At 37.9% G+C, this 15,559-nt stretch overlaps 1 protein-coding gene across 1 annotated transcript; it reads left to right on the top strand.

Moving 5' to 3' along the window:
- The first annotated feature begins 910 nt into the window (after positions 1–910).
- On the top strand, positions 911–15,213 carry c9 (complement component 9). Its single transcript, XM_026922423.3, has 11 exons — positions 911–1,068; positions 1,333–1,438; positions 1,631–1,781; positions 4,036–4,180; positions 4,478–4,616; positions 8,108–8,341; positions 12,310–12,550; positions 13,463–13,606; positions 13,737–13,912; positions 14,473–14,701; positions 14,902–15,213. Exons 1-11 carry the CDS (start codon positions 989–991, stop codon positions 15,057–15,059), a joined length of 1,803 nt encoding a protein of 600 aa, XP_026778224.3. The 5' UTR covers positions 911–988; the 3' UTR covers positions 15,060–15,213.
- Positions 15,214–15,559: the final 346 nt, after the last annotated feature.

The raw sequence follows: 15,559 nt of genomic DNA, 5'->3' as shown, positions 1-15,559 counted from the left end.
CAATATACAGTATGCATATGTGTGTGTGTGTGTGTGTGTGGTTGTGTGTATAATATATAAATACATATATACATACATTGTATATATAACAATATATATAACAATATACAGTCAGGTCCGGAAGTATTTGGACAATGGACGAGTTTTTGTGATTTTGCCTTTATACACCACCACAATGGATTTGAAATAAAACAATCAAGATGTGATCGAAGTGTAGACTTTCAGCTTTATTTTAAGAGGTTCCACAAAAATATGTCATTTACCATTTAGGAATTACAGCCATTTTAAGCAAAGTGTGTACTGTATTTTTTCCTTAAACTCTTCCCAATCCCCAGGTGTCTCCATCACTGTCATTTTTGGAAAAAGACAAAAACAAACACACAGCATTGGAGCATTAATTTTTTTTGTCTGAAAAGTGGACTATTACATTATATATTACCTTCTTTACTGTCATATATTTTTCTGTAACAATTAATTTTGTTTGGAAAAGTAATGTTTGGAAATCTAAAATGTATTAAATGTACTGACCTGATAATGAAAGCCAATGGTGTTGGAATGGGATATTCAAGGTGTCAGGTGTCCACATACTTTTGGCCATATAGTGTAGGTGGACAGGTGTCTAGGTAGGTAGGTAGGAAGGTCGGTAAGGTGTTTCAGATCTAGTTTAAAATATGTATTCTGCTCAATTATCTCTTTTAATGTTCTGGTGCAATTAAATGAACTGAGTGTTAAAATAGTGTTACATAACACATTACTCAAAATATTTAAAATTCACAGTAACATACTTAGTTCTTAGTACTTTGGAAAAATAACTGCATAGTTATATGGGAAATCATGAAATTAGGCAATAATAGTAAAGACAACATGCAAACATTTTATCCAGTATCTCAGGTAAATTATTAACACTAAGTCCAAACTCTAGATGTACTAAAGGCCCCCCCCACACACGAACAGACACCAGTCTACCAGTCCTGGCCGAAGTCTCACAATGAGGACATTGATGCTAACAGCTGTGTTTACACACTGCTTCCTGCAGCTAACTGCTGGAATGAGTGTGGGTGATTTCATGTATGTATGCCTTCTCTTATACAACCTGTTAAATACATGCATGCTATAATATGTAGTAGGATTGGGGAGGTATGATATGATAACCGTCCAACCTGGTATCATGGTTCATAGTTTATCCCAGTATGGGATTCACATTTACAAAGATTAGATGATGTATAGGCTGCTGTAGGTAGAATATTTTTGCAAGTGTGTGTCAGATTTGGAGAACTGTACAGTTTAATGGATTTGAAAGTCTCCTGATAACTAAACTGTTCTCCCTTTAAGGCAAGGGTCCAAAAGAGAAGCAAGGGAAGTAGGACCAGCACCTATTGACTGCAAAATGACTGCTTGGTCTGCGTGGGCGCCTTGTGACCCTTGCACTAAAATTATGGTAAGGTAACACACTCATAGTAATGTAATATTAAACAGTAATGTGAATTACATACAGAACAAATCATTTATCAGAAATTATTTATCACCTTGATGGTAATGCCTTAAAAAGCACATGAGTAAGATGCGAAGAGGAAACAGTTTTGCAAATGTAAATTGTCTGTTGGTTTGTTTTTCCCCGTGTATGTTTTAGCATCGTTCCAGGGGTATTGAATCATTTGGGCAGTTTGGAGGTCTAAGATGTGTAGAACCCATTGGAGAAAAAAAACCCTGCACACCAACGACTCAATGTGTGGAAGATCCACCACCTGTCTGCTCAGTTAATGAGTTCTTCTGTGAATCAGGTTATTGCTGCCAAAAGTACAGCTGATGTGCCTGAATCATATTCTGCTCTTGATCACAGAAAAGAGGCACTGATCAGTGTGACCTTTTATTATATTATCACTAAAGACCATAGTCACAGTTGAGTTTTGTGCACATAGTGAGGAGTTCTTAGTGAAATATTGCAAAATAATATTGAAATATTGCAGAACTCAGGTGCAACTTATGTTAAACACTATTCAAACAGTTACACAGGAGTTGCATGTGCAGGATGGAGTTTACATAAAATATAGGTGTGTCTCAATTATGCTGGATTCTGACCTTGATCTTAAGTGCAATTATCTTGCATGATATCAACTCGAGTATTAACTCCAGCAACACTGTCTGACAGACTGATTTAACCACACTATGCCATGCTCAAATTCATTTTTTGGACTGTAAATTAGCTAAAAAAAATAATAGCATATGCTGGATCAAATCTTATTTTATAAAATGCCAGATAATGAGGTTGGAAGCCATATTATTAAAGGACTAGGGCTATTCATGCAGAAATATGGTGGCAATATATTCAACGCCTATTAGATATTTATTTCAATACTTGCCGTCTTCTCTTTCATAAATCATTGTATTAGTCTGTTTTTATTTTTCATTTTAAAAGTCTCTTGATTTTTTCATGCTGCAAATTAACAGAAAGAAAAGCAATATGCTTCTTCATTCTGTATATATTCCCTAATTTTTTGGGCTTAAAGGCAAGTGCTTGTGTTTAAAAGATACTACTGAAAAATTGCGTCCCATATTCTTCTACTCAAGAAAAAATCCAGCAACGTTAGAGGTGTGACTTACACACAAGTGATTTTAGTAATGTGAATGGGGAGCCCAGAAAATTTAAGTACCTGCTTAACAAGGCTCTGAATATGAGGAACTGTCCTCTTGTAAATATTGTTTTATCTTATGAAAAACCAGTTTACTTAAAAATCACTTACAATGGAAGTCTAAGCGTTTAACAAAAACATGTTTTGCATTAATATATAAATATAAATATGGCCACAAGCACCGATCAAGCATCCTTTGCAAATAGCTTCCCCAGTGGACAATTCTTGTTAAGTAATATAGAACACTAAATAGACTACAGATGAACGTATTGTTCAAGTTTCCTGATAGTAGCTCAATGCTAACCCCGTGAAATACCTGCTGAAAGCTGATTGCTGGTGGGAACCATGTTTTTTAAGTAATGCAGTCATTATTAAAAATCTACTCACAGATCAGAACAATCTTGATAAGACCTACAGTTCCTGAGAAACAGCTATTTGAACTTAACTCCGTGGTCTGTGTAGGATCACACCCAAAACCTTGCATGCTGCCTCACAGTCTTGTCTTGAACATGATTTTCACATTTTATGCAAACCCATGCAACACATCATACACACAGATACAGCTATTTGAGTAGCTTAAATTGATCGGCATGTGACAGCCATTATGTTTACAAATCTCAACATGTTTTTGAAGTGTGAGAGTCTCCTGAGTATTTTGACATCAATTTTATGAAGTTTTTCCAAAAATCCTAGGACTAGTTCACAAAAGCAGGTTTTGCATTTTATACAAATTAGCTCAGTATTGTTCTTGATGTGATTTTTTTTGTTGTTGTTTCTTTGTTTGTTTGGCCACTCCCTAAACAGGAAAGGATCTCGTAGTTGAAAAGACTACCCCAAGTTGATGAGTAGGAATTTCAAGCTGAGTGGGTGTCTTCTTTTACTTTTACTCTTTTTCTTTTACTGCTTTTACTGGTTGGAGTTTGGGAATTACAAATTGCGACCTCAAGTCAAACACGGCATTAGCTGAAACATTTTCTAGTACTGTTCCAAACGACAAGAAGAGCCCCCAGGAGGAAGGAATTATTAATTTCATATCACAAAAACCAGGGTGCCCATTTACTCTGTCAAGAAAGAAGAGTTCATTAAGTTGTGCAAACAATGGTTCTCTATTTAAATATCCTTCATTTAAAAGAACCATTGTTTGCACTAGTTGCTCTAGATAGTGCTGTTACTACTTTTGCATTTTCCATGAGTGAGCAGAGTAAGCAGTCTTTTTGTTCTTTTGCAGTACAGAAAATTGTGTCAAAATACTTGTCTATGTTAATTGCAACGATGCTTCAGGTGAAGTAGATACGGATTAGGTTGAAATAAACAGCAGAATATTCTTTTAATTATCCAACCTAGAAGATTTATGAGCTGAAGGCATGCTTGATTCCTTAACCTCTCTCACTGTCTCCACACACAGGCTTCTGTATTAAAAACCGGCTGAAGTGCAATGGGGACAATGACTGCGGTGACTTCTCTGATGAGGACGAGTGTGATAAGATCCGCTCTCCATGTGGCAATGTGGCTGTGACTGAATCAGACATCGGTCTGGGTGCTGGATACGGGTCAGCAGCAATTAACAGCAGACCATATGACAACTGTAGTTAGGAAATAAGTAGGAGATAAAACAGGGGGGAAACAACAAGCAATATGAATCAGAATCCAATAGAATATAACAGACATGTGAAAACATACATACAAAATATGATCTTGCAGTTGAAGTTGTTTTTTGTTCTCAGAATAGAATGAAGAACCAAAACATCAAAACCCATTGAAAAACATGTACAACATAAAAGGCTAGATTTAGAGTACTTGTTGATGACATATCCTGCACATACTGTATCTCTGCTTTCACCCAACAGCATCAACATTCTAGGCTCAGGCCCTCGCATGAACCCATTTAATAACAAAGTATATAATGGAATATGTGATCGTGTCAAGGAGCCATCCACACTGACCTACAACAGGCTGCCCTGGAATGTTGCTGTCCTTAACTATGAGGTAAGTTTGAAATTCAAAAGGAATGTTTTTGTGAAAAGTCAAATGTAAAACATGTAACGTAAAACATTCAAAACTAGGGGGAGGGTGCCCTCTGGCAGTCTGGCAGGAAATTATCTGGGCTGGGCATTACAGGCGGCTCTTGAAGCCAAGCCAACCCTGTGGCAAGATCTTCATTTGAGTCTAGGGGCAGGATGATCAGGATGTTCTGGAAGTCTGAGATCAGGGAAAGGTCCACAAATGTCCTAAGCAGGGATCCATGATAGTTCCTCAGGCCTGTAGCCTGTAGAGGTGGTTCAGTTCTGGGTACCTGGTGAGATGGTACAGAGAGATTTTGAGTAGTAAGATATGGAAAGTTGGTGCAATATGGTAATATGATGGGAGTTCTAGTTTGTCAATATTGGGTTCACTTTTAAGGACTTTGAAGGTCCAATGAAGGTCCCATGAGCTGATGACATCCTGCTAGACACTTCTGTACACAGAACACAAGACAAGAACACAAGACACACTGAAAGGCAGAGAGGCCTGTCAAGAAGTGAACCAGGGAGTTCTGAAAGAACTAGGAGCAAAGAAACCTCCCAATCTCCTGATTCAGCTTCTCTGTCTGACCATTGGATTACAGGTGGTAGCCTGAGGTGAAACTGACGCTTACGAAAAGCATGCCACATCCGGGGCATAAAATCAATTCAATTCAATTCAAATTTTTTTTTTTTTTTTTTTGTATAGCGATTTTAACAATGGCCATTGTCACAAAGCAGCTTTACAGAAATATATAAATTCAGGATATGTTTTAAAATTATAAATTTATAAAATTATCCCTAATGAGCAAGCCAGAGGTGACGGTGCCGAGGAAAAACTCCCTGAGATGACATAAGGAAGAAACCTTGAGAGGAACCAGACACAAAAGGGAATCCATCCTCTTATGGACGACTATGAATAGTACAATTATAAATAATTCCGTTCTATAACTGTGTACTACATGGTCAAAAAGTGCAATTGTGTAAACAGGAAATTCATTATAGTTTTCACATAAAGTCTATTTTGTTGAAGTTATCAACTGTTCACTGATGGAGACTTGAGTGTAAAACTGTTCATGGAAATGCAGTCCTAAAGCTACCATAGCAATTGTAGTCCTAAACCATCGTAGCAAGACTGTTCATATCAATTGCAGTCCAGAGCCATCTTCATGGTTTTTAAGTGGTACCACCCTCAGTAATCTCATTGATCTTTAGGCTGTCCATGCGGAACAAACTGAACCCCCATGTCGGAGACAGTGTCCTCTGGGAGGCCATAGAATCTGAAAATCTCTTTGAATATCACTTCTGCAGTTTCCATAGCAGTGGGGAGTTTAGGCAGAGGAATGAGGCGACACGCCTTGGAAAAGCGGTCGATAATAGTAAGTATTGTAAATATGTAAGTACCTAAGTAAGTAAGTAAGTAAGTAAGTAAGGTCATGTTACCTTGACATGTCGGGAGATCAGTGATGAGGTCAATGACAATGTATGACCAGGGTCTGATGGGTAGTTGGCAAGAGATCCAGGTCTTGGCACAGACTGCACAAGCTTTGATATACAGTTGAGCTTTGACAGTCTGTATATTAGGATGAAATTAAACTGATTAAAGAAGAGCACATGGGTAAACTTTTGCGGAGTTACCTCGACTCTTGGATAGCACCACTCTTGCCCTACTCTCTGAGGCGTCAACCTCTATGATGAATTGGAGTTTTGGGTCTGGATGAGGAAGGATGGGGGCTGTCGTGAATTGCTATTCCTTTGATTCCAGATGGTTAACTCATCTTGTTTCCAAAAGATCTGATAGCCAGGGTGAACCTAAGGCAATGAGATTATTAGGTGATTTAGTGGGAGTTTCAATATGAAGGATTCCAGTCCGCATTTGGAGGGCAATGGTGCACTAAGAAACATTTCCCCCACAAAATGGTGGAACGAGAGGGATATTCAGTATTTTTGCCATGTTTTCATCCATAAAATACCCTGCAGCCCTGGAGTCAACAAGAGCAGGGAAATAGTGAGATTCTGATAGCTTTGCGGTCAGGGTAACGCATTTATTTTCAATCATTGGAGCAACAAGTTTGCCCACCTGGCTTTGTTTCTTATTTTGGAGTCTCAGTGTACACATTGCTCAAAGGTGCCCCTTGTTTCCACAATACAGACAGAGGGCAAATGTCTGTCATTGCTCCCTCTCTTCAGCAGAGAGACTGACCTGTGAAATTTCCATCAGTTCATCTTCTGCCATGACTGTAGATGACCTGGGGCAGGTGGTGTGTTGTGATCCTCCTTGCCCTGAGCAGATTATCAGTCCAAATGGCAAGTTGAACGATCTGATTAAATGAGTCCAATTCACCTCTACAAGCTAACTCTATTTGGAGTGCATCGGTGAGACCTTGTCTGAACTTGGTTTTCATACTCATTCCATCAAATTTCTGCAGCGAGAGTGCAAAAAGTAAGCACATAATCAGCAACAGAATGTTTACCTTGCTTTAATGGGAGGAGCCTTTCTCCAGCGTCCTTTCTGGACTCGGGGTGATTAAAAAAAAAAAAAAAACTTCTTAGAACTCCTTCTCACATTCAGCATAGGTTTGGTTGAGAGTCTTCAGATCAAAAGTTATATTAGCCCACATGAGTGTTTAGCAAGGTAAGGACTTGATGGAATTTATCCACATAATGGGAAGTGTGTAATGGTGAGTTAGCAAATAAGATGGCACATTGCATTAGGAAGCCCTTACATTTTCCAGGTAAACCATGATACTTGTCTGGTAGATTGAGAGGGACATGATACTGAGACATTTCCAGGTTAGCAGAAGTAACCACGTTACTCATATGCATTCCTAGATGTGGAGTTTGGGGTGCTCTCTGTTCCCCTCTAACTGCTGGAGCTGTGACCTTGGGAAGGGACAGCAGAGCGCAGATCACTAACATCTTCTGGAGCCAGTGTTAGTAAATCTTTCTGTAAAAAGGGCTCTCAGGCATGTTATAGGGACCCATATGCAGAGAGTCTATTAAGACAAAAGGCAGAGTCAGAATGTTGCAGGTCAAATACCAGTAAATCTCAGATTTTATATAATCCAAAAACAAAGTCAAAGAGGCAGGCAGGGTCAATAATCCAATAATCAAAGATAGCATTAATTCCAAAGGGCAGAACAAAGACAGAGATGAGACAAGACAAGGCAGGGTCATACACAGTAATCAGTCATGATCGAAAAGGCCCAGAACTTACACAAGTAATGGGGCAAACTGTAATGCTTTGCACTGAAGCTAAAGTTTATGTGCTTTATATAGATAACGACAAGGAAAATTTGATTTTTCACTGAATTATTCCTTTAAAAGCAATCAGGTATAACCTTTAAAATGCTCTGTGTATCTATGCAAATAAATATGCAGCGCACTGAAACCAACAAACACAGACAAACAGTCCAACATAACCCATCTCAGTAAATATGAAATATTTATGCCCGATACTGGTTCTTTTACTTCCAGACATTAGTAGAAGAGGCTACTTCTAAAGAGGTCTACAAAGACACTCACTCACTGCTCAGCGAAATCACCCGTGATATCACTACCAAAACAAGCATAGGATTATCCTTCAAGTTCACACCTACTGAGCCATCTGAAAAGAATGCCACAGCTCTCCAGAGTGCCTCAGGTGGATTTAACGTCGGGACTGACAAGAGAGAAATGATCAAAACTATCACAGACCACAGCACCACTAAGGTAAGTAAAGATGCTTCTTACTTAATCATGTAGCAAACACTTTTATCCAAAGTGACTTATAAGTGAGCCAGATTTCAATAGAAGCATAGACCTGAATAGTAATGAATACGCCAGCATTTTTCGACCTCTATCCACTGCAGTGTACATATGTGTGATTACCATATACAAGAATTCCATGACCTTTCCTTATCCTAACAAAAAACTGAAACACTGTTGACTTTAAACTTACTTATAATGAAATGGTAATTGCTAAACTAAACATTTATTAACATTTAACTACATAACACTATATCAAAACTGCAACAATTACACTCTGTTTTTGGAGGAGACAAACATTTACTAAAGCTGTTCTTACTGAGTCTTAGAATAATAATAATTATTAAAAATTATTTAATCTATTATATACATTCCCCAATTATATAGATTTAGAGCTGAATTTATGAAAATGATCATTCTAAATTCTAAAACTATGATCATAATTATAGTATAATTATATTTATTTGTAAATATAATTATAATCATATATAATGTAAATGTATAATGTCTAGATAAATGTAATAGGAATGCCTGTGCACCTGCCCATTAATGCATTTATCCAATCAACCAATCATGTGGCAGCAGCACAATGCACTGACAGTAGCATGGTTGTTGGTGACCTGTATCTGCATGATTTTATGCATTGCGCTGCTGCTATCATAATAAATTCAGGGACATAAATATGTGTTCATTGACAAAGTTATTGTTATTTCAGCTGTGTACTACAGTATGTAAAAGTTTTAATCAAATGAAGGATAAAGTGCAGAATAAAGTGATCAAAGTGCAGAATTTCAGCTTTAATTTCAGGGTATTTACATCTCGATCAGGTGTACGGTGTACAGCACCATCCCAATCCCCCCACCAAATGGGACCTAACGTAATTAGACAAACTAGCATAATCATAAATTAAATTGTTACTTTAAATACTTGCCTGAAGTATGGAAACCATAGACATCACCAGATGCTTGGTTTCTTACCTGGTGCTGCTCTGCCAGGCCTTTACTGCAGCTGTCTTCAGTTCCTGCTTGTTTGTGTTTTGCCTTCCGTTTTGCCTTCAGCAAGTGAAATTCCTGCTTAATTGGATTCAGGTCAGGTGACTAACTTGGCAATTGTAGAACATTCCACTTCTTAGCCTTGAAAAAAGTCTTGGGTTCCTCAAAGTATGCTTCAGATCATTGTCCATCTGCCCTGTGAAGCACAGTCCAATGAGTTTTGTAGCATTTGGCTGGGTCTGTGCAGATAATATAGCCTTATACACTTCAGAATTCATCCTGCTGCTTTTGTCTGCAGTTGCATCATCAATAAATACAAAGGAACCAGTTCCATTGGCAGCCGTACATGTCCACTCCGTAACACTACTTCCGCCATGCTTTATAGATTAAGTGGTATGCTTCGTATCATGAGCAGTTCCTTCCTTTCTCCATATTTTTTTCTTCCCATCATTCTGGTATCTGTCAATAGAATGATGTTCCAGAATTGTCCTGGCTTTTAAAGATGATTTTGGCAAACTAATGACACAGATACACCTACCTCCTGGAGGGTGTTCTTGATCTGGCCAACTGTTGTGAAGAGTTTTTTCTTCACCAGGGAAAAAATTCTTCTGTCATTCACCACAGATGTATTCTGTGGTCTTCCGGGCCTTTTGGTGTTCCTGAACTCATCCATGCACTCTGTATTTTATGAATGTACCAAATAATTGTTTTGGCCACACTTAATGTTTTTGCTATCTCTCTGATGGGTTTGTTTTGATTTTTCAGCCTAATCGTGGCTTGCTTCACTGGCAGTGACAGCTCTTTGGACTTCATATTGAGAGTTAACAGCCAAATGCAAATGCCACACTTAAAATCAACACTAGACCTTTATTCTGCTTACTTGTAATGAAATATAGAGGGAATAATACACACCTGGCCATGGACCAGCTGAGCAACCAGTTGTCTAATTAATTTTGTGGGGAACCACATAGATGTACTCTAAAAATACTATAATTCTGTAATTCCTACAGTGCTCATTTGGATGTAAATATCCTGAAATTAAAGCTGAAAGTCTGCACTGTGGGTTATTTTATAAGCTCTCTGGTCTTCCTGTTGGTTTATCCTTTTTAACAACAAATGAAGTCTTCACTGGTGAAACCCAGGGTTCAAACCAAGAGTAGACATGCAGAGCTATTAATTGTTTAAACAATCAATCTAACACAGCACACCTGGGCAACAAGAAACACCTGTCACTCACATGTTCCAGTATTTTTGATCAGTTGAAAATTTGGGGGATCAAACAAAAGGTGCCATTTAAGTTGTTAAGGCTAGATGTAAATATCAGGAAATGAAAGCTGAAATTCTGATCTATCATCTCATCTTTTGATCTCAAACCCAAATGTCTTCAGCATATAGTAAAAACAAAAGAATTTGCCTTGCTCTTCCAGAATTTTTGGAGAGGACTGTATATGTAGTAATCTAAACCTTTCCATTCATACATACAGAAAATGTTTCAGTGCTTTCAGTATATATATATATATATATATATATATATATATATATATATATATATATATATATATATATAAAAATATATATCTATATATATATCTATATATATATATATATATATATATATGTATACAGTCATTGGAACAAGAAAGTACACCCTCATTCAATTAATAACTAAATAACTATTGTTATCCTCACCAACTTCTATAAACAAACAAATAACCTCAGATGACAACAAACCAGGTGGGAAAACATTACACCCTTTCTACTTCCACAATCATTAAGAGAGTAATTAGCAGCAAGGTGTGATTAATGACATGCACAAGATTAGTTAATCATCAAGAAGTGTGATAACTTCTATAAAAGCAGAGGAAATTCATCACTCTCCAGTGATATGGACTGTTTACAAAGGGAGAGCCTTCAAGACAGTTGTCAATCTTCCCAGGAGTGAGCGTCCCAGCAAATTCAGTCCAAGGTCAAAGCGTTTAATGCTCAGCGATACAAAGAAAAACCCAAGCGCTACAGCATGTAACCTACAGGCCTCTGTAAGCACAGTAAATGTTTATGTTCATGACAGCACAATCCAAAAAAGACTGAACAAGTATGGCTTTCATGGAAGGGTAGCTAGGAAAAAGCCCCTTCTCTCCAAAAAGAAAATGGCAACACGACTTCAGTTTGCAAAATTCCATCTGAAGAAACTACAAAAGTTCTGGAACAATATCCTTTGGACTGATGAGTCCACGGTTGAGATGATTGGTCATCATGCACAGCACCATATCTGGCGAAAAACCTAACACAACGTATCACCACAAACACCTCATACCAACTGTCAAGCATGCAGGTGAAGGGGGGATGATTTGGGGTTATTTTGCAGTTTTCCCTTGCAGATGCTGTGGAATGCCCTCAATCATCAATGAACTGAAGCAATGTTGTAAAGAACTGAAACTCCTACAGATTACTTCAACTTATTGTTGCTAAAGGTGGTTCTACATGTTACTGAATTATAGGGTGTACTTATTTTTTCCCACCTGATTTCTGACTGTTGGTTTACTTTTTGGCGAAAAAATGACTACATATTGAAATCTGGTTTTTTTGTTTGTTTTTTTTTGGTCACCTGAGATTATTTGTTTGTGTATAGAAGTTGCTGAGGACCACACAATTGTTATATAGGCCGTGATAACTAAAAACATAAAACTGAAGGAGAGTGTACTTTCTTTTTCCCATGACAGTATAGACTTTTCTGTCCATATAAAAAAGTATCATGCTGTCTTGCATGGATTGCCATACAGGGATTTGAAGGTTTTCGATGGAGTGAGTAATGTACTTGAAATGTGTTTGAGTAATGTAGTTGTAGACTTTTCGAACCTGGTGCAGATACACAGTACTAATATTTCTGTTTCAAGCTACCATGATCTGTCTTTTTGTTGTCCACACCATGTCCTTTTGCAGGAAAAGTCCTTCTTCAGGGTGAAGGGCAAAGTGCAACTAGGCACATATAGAATGAGGTCTCGAGGTCTGGAAGTCTCTCAGACATTCTTGGATGACGTAGATGCACTGCCTATAGAATACGAGAAGGGACAGTATTTTGGCTTCTTGGAGGATTATGGGACACATTACACCAAGAATGGAAGAGCAGGGGGAGAATATGAACTTGTATATGTCCTCAATAGTAAAGTAATCAAAGACAAGCGTAAGTGTAAATCCCTCCATATGCTTACAACAGACAGACAAAGCCTAAGGATTTATTTGCTTCAGATGAATAGTTTATTTATTTTGTTTCATATTTTTGCCCATCTTGCAAAAATGAAAATTCTGATGAATTTAAAGATGCAAATATTTAAAGATGCAGTTTAAAGATTCTGCTTTACATTAACAAATTTAAATTAAAGGTGTTTGCAAATTCCCTCGGGATCAATGCCGTATCTATCTACACTCCTGGGAAAAGAAAATGGGCCAAGCCCAGAATGGCAAAATATTAAGCTTTTAATGGTCTTAACAACATGTCATTGGTCAGGAAATTAAACAAACTTAGCATGGCACAGCTGTTCCATTTCATTTCTTTATATGTTTAAGTCTTGTGACCCTTGATGGGCTGCATCAGGTGTGGCAGATAACCAAATAATGACCAATCTTTTAATCCCAGAAGATATTTTTGGAAATTTTTTATACCCAGACATGTGTTAGTGTGAATTTTACATCAAATATTTGAATCATTATCATGATTTTACCTTTGCATACAAGAAGTGAATACAAGTGAATTTCCCTTTTTCTAGTTTTTTCCCCAAACAGTTCACTGCAGCAAAAATAAACTAGCACATGGTGGCACGGGAGCTCTCAGGTGTACATTTGTTTAATTCTTGTTCATTTTCTGACCATTGATTTGTTGTTAAGACCATTAAAAGCCTCTATCTATCTATCTATCTATCTATCTATCTATAGTAAGACTTGGCTGGTTGAAATGCTAGTTGTTGTTGTTGTTTTTTTTTGGATTCCTCTTGTTTCTTCAATTTGTTACCAATGTTTCTATGGAAGAATGTAGACATAAATATGTGGCATATCATGGAGAAGTTAATTTTAGTGCTGCTCCTCTTTGGGCTTGCAGAGAAGACAGAAACTTTGCTGAAGGATTGCTTGAAAATTGGGATTAACGCAGATTTCCAGTTCAGTGGAAATAATTCAGGAAGTTTAGTGCCAAGCCAAATAGTACCAAAAGACGACTGTACAGAGCTGAAACATGATAACACAGGTATGTATCTCTATACATAAACCATAACCTTTTTAAATAAAATTGTTGAATGCCATTGGGTCTTCTCTGAAAGGTAAGAAAGAAAAAAAAAAGCACAAATGCAATCAAATCTTCTGTCTCTGTCCGACAGACGAGACTACAAGTGAGCCATTGATTGATAAGGTGATCAGTGCAGTGAAGGGAGGCTCCCCAGCATCAGCAGCAGCCATGAAGTCTCAGCTCAGTAAAGATGGTGTGCTGAACTGGAATTATTACGTGGAGTGGGCAAGGACACTCCCAGACCTGCCTGCACTCATCCACAGTGATGTAAACACACACTCCTTGCTTGCAAAACAGTCTTTGCTAGGGCTTATGTGTCAGTGTCATCTTTCATACTTTGTAGGAGTTCAAGTTTTTCAAATTTCATTTTATATTATTTTAAGTGTTTGTTTGCAATTCAGTTAATTTAGTAAGTCTTATGACTTATATTGTTAGGGGGGTTGTATATTGTTTTTTACATGAGTTTTTATTTTTTGTTATATTTTTATTTCTTTATAAAATATACTTACATAAATACATAAATACATAAATACACAAGTGTGATTCTGTATAATGCATGACAATGTGGCAAGTAGTTTGCAAGTTCATCCCTATACTCCTGGGCAAAAAAAAAATGGGCCAAGCCCAAAATATTAAAACCATTAAAAGCTTAATAACATATCATTGGTCAGGAAATTTTGGGCTTGGCCCCTTTTTTTTTGTTATGTTTAACATGTGCACATGTCTGCACAGCTCCATTTACATTTCCTCCCAAATTGTACATAGCTGATGCAACTAATTCATCTAATTATCATATTTGATCTGACTATAATGATTCTGTGTTGCAGCCTGATCCCATCTACAATGCGATCCCTCTGAGCTTCCCTGATGCCCAGCCGAGGAGGGTGAACTTGCAGAGGGCCCTGAATGAGTACATGGCAGAGTACAGTGTGTGTAAGTGCCAGCCATGTCAGAATGGTGGCACCGTGGCCCAGGTAGATGGCAATTGCATATGCCTGTGCCCGTTGCACTTCGAAGGCCTTGCCTGTGAGACCATCCGTCATGACCTACTTAAAGGTGAGTGAAGGAGCCTGATGGATTTTCAACATTTTACAACTCCTAACAGAAAAAATCATATATTTGAAAAGGCTTCTGTTTGGCCAGGCATCATTGTTCTGTCGCATACTTAGTGTAAACCTATTAGTCAGACATTGTGTAATTAGTCAATTAATTAAACGGTGATACATTGTGCGCCTCATTCCTCTGTGTGTTTGCAGATAATGACCAGCCCATAGAACAGCTGGGGAACTGGGGCTGCTGGTCTTCCTTGTCTAGCTGCAGTGGAGGACGTCAGCGCCGCACTCGATCCTGCAAAACAGGTGGCATCGCAGGAGCGACCTGCAAAGGAGACGCAGTCAGCGAGGAATATTGTTAATGCTGTGTGGGCTCTCGCTTTCTCGGCCTCTCTCGCTAGCTCATACTCACACACACATACACACACACACACTTAAAAAGGCACTGCATTAAATATCCTTTGTTTCCCATATAAAAAAAAAACAGTTTCCAATAAAATGTCAGCCAGAATCAAATCAGTGGTTTTCTTTTTTTACTGAATTTATTCAGCATTCATTTAGTAGACATATAGTATATCACAACAAAAAGGATGTGAAGGAAAAAATTGAAGTTTCTTCTTGAGTTGTGTCTTTTACTTTGTGGAACTTATCTCCTCTTCTTGTTTAATTTCGCATTTAACTTTTTCCACTATTAGATGCGGGGTGGGGAAACAGCAGCGAGGTGTGACCAAAGAGACGAAGGCAGGGTGTGTGTGTGCTCAAGACTGCCAGCTCACTCACAACTTTGCCGAACCAATGCACACATCACAGCACCACAGTAATGTGTCATTTATATTTTCATTCATTCATTCACTTTCAGTAG

This window comes from Pangasianodon hypophthalmus, chromosome 27 (genome assembly GCF_027358585.1).
Source record: "Pangasianodon hypophthalmus isolate fPanHyp1 chromosome 27, fPanHyp1.pri, whole genome shotgun sequence".
Taxonomy (NCBI): Eukaryota; Metazoa; Chordata; class Actinopteri; order Siluriformes; family Pangasiidae; genus Pangasianodon; species Pangasianodon hypophthalmus.
Note: the sequence above shows the minus strand (reverse complement) of the source record. Positions and strands in the feature narration are given on the sequence as shown.

Coding starts and splice junctions, on each gene's coding strand:
- c9 (XM_026922423.3), top strand. CDS start 989: ATGAGGACATTGATGCTAACAGCTGTGTTTACACACTGCTTCCTGCAG. Junction 1,069..1,332: donor ATGAGTGTGGGTGATTTCAT/GTATGTATGCCT, acceptor TCTCCCTTTAAG/GCAAGGGTCCAAAAGAGAAG. Junction 13,913..14,472: donor CTGCACTCATCCACAGTGAT/GTAAACACACAC, acceptor TCTGTGTTGCAG/CCTGATCCCATCTACAATGC.